The sequence below is a fragment of the Leopardus geoffroyi genome, chromosome B2 (assembly GCF_018350155.1).
Source record: "Leopardus geoffroyi isolate Oge1 chromosome B2, O.geoffroyi_Oge1_pat1.0, whole genome shotgun sequence".
Lineage (NCBI taxonomy): Eukaryota > Metazoa > Chordata > Mammalia > Carnivora > Felidae > Leopardus > Leopardus geoffroyi.
The window spans coordinates 75,431,490-75,441,282 of NC_059332.1; the positions used below are offsets into that span (position 1 = coordinate 75,431,490).

Consider the following 9,793-nt stretch of genomic DNA (forward strand, 5'->3'; position numbering starts at 1 on the left):
TAATGGTACAAGTAAGGGCAACAGTAGCACCAACAGCGATTGTACTAGCAACAGCGGTAGTCATAACTGATGTTCAGTGCACATTTGTGAGTCAAGCTCTGGGCCAGGTATTTCACATGCATTATATCTCACCAAAGATAACACGTAGGTAACATTACTCACCTTTGTTTTACAAATGAGGTTTGTAACTGATTTAAACCAAGGCAGAAACAGTTAAGAAGGACATTTCAGAGAGTTTTTTTTAACAACTGATCACTGACTGGATGTGACAGATGAGGGGAAACTCTCAAATTAGTGGCTTGGCCAATTCGGTGGGCAATGCCTGGAACCTAACAACAATCCTAGTAGTTCACACTTGGGTTAAGCCAAAGACACAGGATATCCAAAGAGGGGTAGACTTGTGTTTGTTTTCTTTGGAATGGTGAGCTTCCGTTTCAAGAAGCTTGGCTGTGAAAGAAAGGCAAGGGACAACAGGTTGGCTGCTGGAAGAGGTCATAGAATCCAAGGAGGGCTGTGTGTTGATGACCTTGTTTTAAATGGAGATACTTGAAAATGCTCATGAGAGAGATAGGAGGAGAGGTTAAAGATACAGATGACAGAACAACTGATACAGAAAGAAGGAGAGTTATCATTTAAAATAAAAGTGCTGGGGCACCTGGGTGGCTCAGTCGGTTGAGCGTCCGACTTCGGCTCAGGTCACGATCTTGAGGTCCGTGAGTTCGAGCCCCGCGTCAGGCTCTGGGCTGATGGCCCAGAGCCTGGAGCCTGCTTCCGATACTGTGTCTCCCTCTCTCTCTGCCCCTCCCCCGTTCATGCTCTGTCTCTCTCTGTTTCAAAAATAAATAAATGTTAAAATTTTTTTTTTTAAATAAAAAAAATAAAATAAAAGTTCTAACCCTGGGAGAATAATTAATGATCAGGCCAAAAAGCAAAACCACACAAAGTAGACAAAAATGCAGCTTCTCTCTTGAGTAGCCAGGAATGGCATATCACAAAATCCTTTAGAAAACATTAAATCCTTCTTAAAGATGCATAGTAGAGACAGTTTATGTACACATGGGAAGGCAGGAGGGATCCTCACACATTTGGAACAAATGAAGAGAGAGCAGGAACCCAGGTGTAAAAAGGCTGTGGGGTTTTGGGTACAATTCTCTCTCTGGTTTGGGCTGTCATCGAGTTGCTCCTAGGAAGACTCCATCCTGTCTTCAGGTCATCATGCAACTGACACTGGGTATGCCATTCTACTATTCTCTCCTTAATGAGAAACAAAGCATAGAGCACATTACATAAATCCCTAAGAAAAAAGACAGCCAACATTTCCCTTCACAAGCAAATGGTGTTTCTCTGTAAAGAGAAAAGAATTTGCAAACAAGGTAGAACTGAATAAACATATTTTTTTATTTTTTTAATGTTTATTTATTTTTGAGACAGAGGAAGACACAGCATGAGCAGGGTAGGGGCAGAGAGAGAGGGAGACACAGAATCTGAAGCAGGCTCCAGGCTCTGAGCTGTCAGCACAGAGCTGGACGCAAACCACAAGATCAGGACCTGAGCCAAAGTTGGACGCTCAACTGACTGAGCCACCCAGGCGCCCTGAATAAATATTTTTTAATGGAAAGAAATGGGGCTTTTCAAATTATTTAATTGAACTATGATTATATTTGAAGGCTCACTTAATAGCAGCTGGCTCAGGAGTTGAGCCACCTAAAATACAACTCTGTTAAGGAAAGCATCCTAGGCCCTCAGGGAAGAAGGTTATATGTCACTTCTGACCTTCTTTACAAAGTTACTGAAACCTAGATAAGCTCCAAGAACATCCCATCCCAGCATCAATCAATCTGAAAAGAGGAGGTAAGATATTTAAAGGATATTTATTTGTGAAAAGCTAAGAGATAGATCCATAGCAACTGAGTGCACAGATTAAATTACAAGACTTCAGCAGCCATTTATTAAACATTAAAACTAATATGGCAATGTATCAAAAATTTAGATTTTAATCTAAAATACTACAAGCTAATATTGCAATTAATATATAAATTTACCTACTCTTACATAATTTTATTTTTTTCCACATATACAAGTTTTGCAACTTTTAAAAAATTGTGAGTTACCAATTCTATACTGGTTCTAAGAAAGTATCTGCTAACTACACTGATCACCAAAGGAGAAAAAATATCCAAAGTGACCCAAATAGAATATTATACCATAAAAAAATTTTTTTTTCTCTGAAAATTTGGAAGTAAAAAGATCCAGGAAAAAACAGTAGATATAAAGCCTGCTTAACTATTTTAAGTCATTGTTTTTTAAAATTTTTTTTAAATGTTTTTATTTATTTTTGAGACAGAGGAAGACACAGCATGAGCAGGGGAGGGGCAGAGAGAGGGGGAGACACAGAATCTGAAGCAGGCTCCAGGCTCTGAGCTGTCAGCACAGAGCCTTGATGCGGGGCTTGAACTTACAGACTGTGAGATCATGACCTGAGCTGAAGTCAGACGCCCAACTGACTGAGCCACCCCAGGCACCCCAATTTTAAGTCATTTCTAAAGCATGCTCCCTACTATTACCTGAGACTCTTTGCCACTCTTCTGCTTTTCCTGCTCCTGCCAGCCCCCAAACCTCACATGATCTCTCCACCCTCTCCCAGAATGCTGAGTGTTGTCTGGGAACATCACAGGACCATACAGATTGGCGTCTTTACAGATTTACTGTATAAATGATCATTGACTCGAATGCTTTTTCAGAAGTGATTTCCCCCGGCTCTTCCTCACTGCCTAAAAAATACTATCTCCTCCATCTCCACACCTAGACTGGGTCTTCTGGTGAAATCAAGGAGGAATGAAGCGTGCCTTGGTACAGAAAAATGAGAGGGTGTATTTAGTCAACAACAAATAGTGAAATGAGAACAAGTGGGATAAAAGTAAAATATGTTACAGCAAAACAGTACACTTCTCATGTTGAAAGTTACTCTAGTGTTCAGTAAACTTTTATACATCGATCCTATTAATTTTATTCAATAGTCTTTATTTTTTGGATCTATGCACTATAGAAAGATTTTTTTCAGTTATCACAAGTATAAATATGGTATCAACTGAATTAGCATGCAAATAGCATTTCTATAAATCAAAATATATTTTATTTATACTAAGCAAGCTTCTGTAAAGCAAATAAACTTTTAAGGTTAAATTTTCATTATATATACTCACAATATTTCTTATTTGTAGATATTTTATGAATAAAATTAAAACAGCAGGAATCTTGTGGTAATTTGTCAATATTTGCCTTGAATCAAAACATAATCCATATCTCCCACTACTTTCATAGATATTGTAATAAGAAGTAACATCTTTTTCTTTTTTTTTTTTTTTAATTTTTTTTTTCAACGTTTATTTATTTTTGGGACAGAGAGAGACAGAGCATGAACGGGGGAGGGTCAGAGAGAGAGGGAGACACAGAATCGGAAACAGGCTCCAGGCTCTGAGCCATCAGCCCAGAGCCTGATGCGGGGCTCGAACTCACGGACCGCGAGATCGTGACCTGGCTGAAGTCGGACGCTTAACCGACTGCGCCACCCAGGCGCCCCGTAACATGTTTTTCTTAATTTGGGAGGATAGGACTCATTTCTAAAATGACAGTCAGTATTCCTCAAACATAAGATTCAGAACTCGAATCACTTGTTCATTATGTAGCATAAGCTCATTATTAAAAACCCTCAAGATGTTTAAAATGGAAAAAAAATTGCATTATTGATACCCAATTTGGCTTTTCATGAGGTTTGGTTTGATATAAATGTCTATGTTTAAATTTTGATAATGTTAAATAGGGTTTTTTAACCACAGGACATATATAGAAGTTGTTTGTAAGAGCTATTAACAGAAATGAATATTAGGCTGCCAAACTTTCCAAATTTCTCCCTGCAGGTGTTACATTGGGCCGATTCTATTTTTTGGTTGTTCTTTAACTGTGATACAGCACTTAGGCAGATACTAGGTGCCCTACTGGATCTTATCTCTTTATTATTTGACTTGGGCAGGCCATCAGAAAAGGAAAAGCAACTGAAATACACAACAGTTGTAACCAAAAGTTAAATACTTGCTGAATCCTGGATATTTCATGTGTTACCAAATAGGTACACAAAGTTACAAAGAAAAGGAAACAAAGATGTATAAAGGGACCCAGAAAAACTAATGTCAAACTAACATTGGTCAAGTATTTAATTTTCATGTGCAAGGAGCAAGATTATTATAGCAGAATATGGAATAAAAGTTTTACATAATTCAAACGTACCTTAAAATATATATTATAAAATATTAATTTATTTTTTAATGTTTATTTTGTGAGAGAGAGAATGTGCACGCATGCCCTCTCAAGTGGGGGCAGAGAGAGAGGAAGAGAGAGAATACCAAGCAAGCTCCACGCTGTTAGCACAGAGCCTAACGCAGGGCTCAATCTCATGAGCAGAACCGTGAGATCGTGACCTAAGCCAAAATCAAGAGTTGGACACTTAACCAACTGAGCCACCCAGGAGCCCCAATATTAATTTACTTTAAATTCAATAAATATCTGCTGATTATGGTGAAGCTTTTTCTGAATATATTTTTCCTCTAAGAAACTTACTGTTACTGAAAAGGGGGGAAAACTGAGACTATATGCCTAGAGTTTCTTTATCTCCACCTTCGCTCTGCCCTCAGATGTTAACAAATCATTCCTTTAAATGTTTAAATCATATACCATTAAGCATCATTTTATAAACCACTAGAATTGACCCTAATTTTCTTGGCCTATCAACCCAAACAGAAAAAAAATCATATTTTAAACCAATACTTTAAATAATATTCAGAGCCTATTCCATTAATCCAATATCTGCAAAAAAATCACAAAACCATAAACTTTAATCTTATAACCTTCCAACCTAAGTTCCAAACTAAAAAGTTATACACAAATCAAGCTAATTATTTTTTTTTTTTGTTTCCACTCTACATTATGCTCTTTTCCTCCCAACTACTATTTAGTATTTTCAAAACTAAAACATTACTTGAGTGCTTCAATGCCTATAGGGAAACTTAGTTATGTATTTGCATGTCCTAATAATGGATGTGACTCACTATTATAACTGTTATGTTACCGAAAACCTGTGAAAAAATTGCTAAGGTAGTCTACTATTATTTAAAGGAACTTCACAAGGAATTCCAAGTAAAATGCCCTCTTAAAATGCATATAAATATAACAATATTTGTATACTCAAATTTTCCATGCCATTTTTTCTTAAGATAGGACATATCAATAATGTGATATCTATCTTTCCAAATTTTGCCCTAAGGTTGTATTTAAGTGCAGCTCTTTTACTTTATTACTTATTCAAAAACTAAAATGCTAAAAAGAAAACTAATACTGTTCAGTGCTTGCCTTTTGCTCATTTTTTTAAGTGACCAAATTCAAAAGTCTTCATGCATACCATAGAGATTTGCAATAGAGCATGGGTTGTGCTGCATGATTTCACACAAAGCCATACAAACAGGATAGGTGTTTTGGAGATTAACCATTCAGGCTAATACTGTTCCTCCCCCCCAGCCCCCCACAGAAAATATTACTCAATAAGCCACAGACAATAGTTAAGTGCAGTGGTTAAAAGCTGTGAAAGTTAATTACCTTTCCTGAACCTGTTAAGCAGCAATAAATTAATAATGTAAAGCCCAGTGCTTGGCATATACTAACTGCTCAATAAATGTTTAGCTCTTATGATTATTCACACTAATTCAATACCAATTCCTGCTTCATCTGCTTCCTAAATACAGAATCTCCCCCTTATGTTCCACATCTCCAAAATCACCCCACTCAGTAACATATGCTGGAGATACTGGAAAACCTCCCACCTTGAAAATTTTTAAGAGACTTTTCCAGATCTAAAATACTAAGGCGACTAAATATTTAGATATGGAAAAGTGGGTCTTTACCTGAATAATGTTTTGATGAAATGCTCAAACCTGTGAATGTTTATGATATGTATCAATATACTGATCTATCATTTTCATAGCATTTAGCAAATCAATAACCTATAACTTCTTTATTAATGAATATTTGCTAGACTGACACATACCTTTAAGACATGAGTCATCTTTCCAGAGTTGGGGAAACTGATGGAAAGATGGCTAAATGATTCAGCATGCTGCAGCAAAATGAGCTGGTCATGAATTTATAATTTCCACTCCTGTTAGGTGCCCTGGCCCTGGTGGCCTCTTCCATCCTGTACTGCACATATAACACATGATACCATAATCAACAAATTTTGTTAGAAACTCCCCCAGGAAAGGGGTAATGGTGTTTTCCCCTCAGACAAGCTTCTAGAAGCAAAATTATTCAATTCTGTGACACAACAGCTTCGCAAGCCTGGATGACCCTCACAATGTCCAGCTGTATGCTTCATCAAGCTGTGCTCATACAGATAATAGGACTAAAGTCAATTCTAACACTGGTGCCATTTTCTCCGCTGCACAAGGCAGACACTGGGGAAGGCCTGAAGCAAAAGAAACTCAGAAAATGGGCAAAGGAAGCTAGATAGGAAATGGGTATGGCTATAGTTGTGTCTATTATGCCAGCACTGACCTTTATCAACAAACATCATAACAGAGCAGTTCCTAAGCAGGTCAACGCGACTGAACAGCTAGAGCTGAATCAGCTAGAGGACATGTGCTGATGGAGCCTTACCTATAAAGAGTCTCAACACCTAAACCCAGTGAGTGCCTTTTTCTAAGTCCCTGTTTGCCTTTCAATAACTAAGTATTTACAGCGTTAATCATGTGAAAATTTTATATCAGATTCTAAACTAGATTAAAGCTGTTTTCCATCAAATAACAAATATAAAAAGAAAGCATTATGAATGAAACGTTTTCATGTAAAAGTGCACCATCACAAATGCTGGAAAAAGCACATCCATTTTGTGACCACAGCAGTCATTCTGCCCAGCAGCTTCCGAGAATGGGACAAAGAAGTGTGCCAGGATGTGTAAAATGAAATCTCCATGATCTCTGAAGTTCAATTTCCTCATTCAATAGCTTGAATTTATTTCAGTTTGGTGTGGTTATGTACAACACACACTCACTCACACTCACACAAAACCTCAGCAGCCACAGTGAAAGAGATGACACTTTCAAAATGTATTTAGAAAACTAGGGTGATAAATGTGACCTTTTATAATTTCATCTTTTTCTTTTTTGGGGGTGGGGGAGGGTTATGACTGTTCAACCCCTGATTTCCTATAACCTGGATAAAGGAGTGGTGTGTGGAGAAAGAAAAGAAAAGAAAAGAAAAGAAAAGAAAAGAAAAGAAAAGAAAAGAAAAGAAAAGAAAAGAAAAAAGAAAGAAAAGAGGTGAAAAGTGCCTAATCCAGAATGTGCAATTTCTCAGTATTTCATAGTATTAATACATACAAGTATTTTTTTTTTTTTCTCCACCAAGACCTTGGAGGTCAACAGGAGAAAAAAAATGGCTCAAACACAAGGTTTCAGGGTTGCCCCAAAGCAACACCACCACCTCTGGAGATTTGGAGCTCAGCTGGGAGTTCTGAAAGCCGCAGCATTACAGACTGCGAGCCCAGGCCGCACGCCGGCATCCAGGGCGCCTCTGCCATGCGCATGTCCCGCTTATATAAAAAGATGCTTACAGTCCAGGTGCTTTTTCTTGGGGCCCATCACTTCATGAGTGGTGGCTTTGCAGACCGCTCTCGCAACAGCGGAGCCTGTCACGCTGTATTGAGCGGCGGCGATCCGATCCGTGAGCGTTTGGCCCGACATCTTCTCCGGCCAAGTCTATCGCCTCCTCTTCTGCGGGAAAGAAGGGGAGATGGTCCTGCTTGAAACCCGCAGACCCTACCCTCCGAGCACCCCGGCCCTGCCTCCTCCAGCCGCACGGCGGCTCCCTTCTCCTCCGTCCCCGCCCTGGTACCACCTCTAGGAGCTAGCAAAGCGCTAAGCCCCTCTCTTGCGACACGATCTAAGGGTCTTGAACCAGAGTAGGTCTGTCACGGAGCCCCCTCCGGTTCCAGCCTCGTAACACCGTCCCCATCCCACTCCCCGTGCCTCCCGCCTCACCCCTCCGGCGCCCCCCTCCCCCCCAGTCAATCAGCACTTCGCCTGCAACCTGATCCCCGCGTGTCCGACCAGCTCCGGCGTGCGTCGGGGTTATTCCCTGGGCGCCGCGCCCACCGTGTGCCCACCTCTCGCTTGCCCGCCGCAGCGTTTCTTCCCAGTAGCCCGCAGGCTCCGGGGTCTGAATCGGATACCCGAGCCCTGGCCGTTTCCCTCCTCCTCCTCCTCCTCGCGCTGCTGCAGCAGTGGGCTCGTCCTCCTTCGGGCGCGGTGGAGATTATCCTAGCATTGCGCCATATTATGCCCTCTCCTCCCTTTCCTTCCTCACCGCCGCCTCCAAAGGCCCGCCGAGGCCCTACGCCCGGGTCCCCTCCCCTCGCCCCCAAATCCCCGCCGCAGGGGCCGCCCGGGGGCTCTGCGGAGGCGCCGGAGTCTCTCGGCGCCTCGCCCTTCCTGGCAGTGGAGCAGAGACGGGCTGACAGCCCAGCCCAGCCCCCCGCCCGCAATCGAGCGCGCCACGGAGCTGTCACCCAGCCGCTGCCCTTCTCCGCGCCCTAGGATTATCCTCTCAGGATCCGCGCGCTGCCCTGGCGCGGAGGAGGGGGCCGAGCAGGGGCCGCGGGTACTCACCCCGCCCCGGGAGCGGCGCCTCCCGCCGCAGGATGAGCGGAGCCCGGGCCGCCGAGGGAAGCCGCGCCGGGTGGGTGTGTGCGGCCGCGCGCGGAACCGGTGCCCCGGGGCGCGATGCCTCCTGCGCTAGCCCGGCCCCCCGCCCTCCACTCCGCGGTCCCTGCGCCCGCCGCCCGTGGCCCCAGAAGCCTGTACCAGCCCGCCGCCGCCTCCTCCGCCGGCGCTGCCGCGTCTCTCTAGCGATCCGCGCCGCGTTCCCATCCCCGCCCCCACCTCAGCTGTGGCTGCTCCAACGAGTCAGGTGACGACGGCGGACTAACCCGGGCGAGCTCTCCGCGGAGCTCCTCGCGGCCCCCTCCCAGCTACTCACACACGCCGCGTCCCCCCCGCCCCGCACCCCCGAGACGGCCGGCTTACAGGCAAGGGGGCGCCGCGCGCGAGCATCCCCGGCCGGCGCGAGACAAGAAGAAGGAGGCGGGATGGCTGGGAGGCCGACACCCACCAGCCAACCACCCTCCGCGAGGCGCCCAGCAGCCCCTCCGCCTGCTAGACCCGCACTCGGCACGCACTGCGTGCGCGCGCACCGCGCACACCTGCGCGGCTACTGCGGGATTCGCGGAGGGCGGCGGGGGCGTTGGAGCAGCCCTGCCAGTGGGCTTCTCGAGTGCTGCTGTGAAGGCCAAGGTTCGGGCGTCGTCGCGCGCTGCCTGGCAGAGCCCAGCCCTTTCTCCTCTACATTCTGTCTCTGACACGCCCGCCTGTCCAAGGCTGCCTTGGCCCAGAAGGGCAGGGCGATTTAAATGTCAGATTCTGCAGGCGCACGGTGCCCGTTGTCTGTGCCTCCTTAACTCCTTGGAGCTCCTCTACTTTTTTCAGTTACGTTTGGGAGCTGGGGTGGGCAGGTAATTCTAGACATTTTGGTCTTAAACGGCTACTGAGGTCTGCTGCAAGTGCGAATACTGAACAAAACCAGCAGTCAAGGCCCAGATTATATCCACAGTAATTAATTGGTTGTGTAAGGAAAACTCTTTGTATCCTTAAAAAGTAACATCTGCCAATTAAATATAGTGTTTGAAGGTCTT

The 9,793-nt window shown here is 44.1% G+C and overlaps 1 protein-coding gene across 14 annotated transcripts in view; it reads right to left on the reverse strand.

Moving 5' to 3' along the window:
- The window catches only part of SNAP91 (synaptosome associated protein 91), a 149,027-nt gene extending 139,757 nt beyond the window's left edge, over positions 1-9,270 (reverse strand). For 6 of the 14 annotated variants that reach the window (XM_045498925.1, XM_045498924.1, XM_045498918.1 and 3 more), the window contains exons 1-2: positions 9,129-9,270; positions 7,658-7,817 (exon numbers count right to left, since the gene is read on the reverse strand). In XM_045498925.1, the coding sequence (XP_045354881.1) occupies positions 7,658-7,787 (130 nt within the window). In that variant the 5' untranslated portion in view covers positions 7,788-7,817; positions 9,129-9,270. Of the gene's footprint in view, positions 1-7,657; positions 7,818-8,209; positions 8,421-8,711; positions 8,879-9,128 lie in introns of those variants that run through there. The other 8 variants (XM_045498923.1, XM_045498921.1, XM_045498919.1 and 5 more) reach the window with 3 other exon arrangements.
- Between the last annotated feature and the right edge of the window lie 523 nt (positions 9,271-9,793).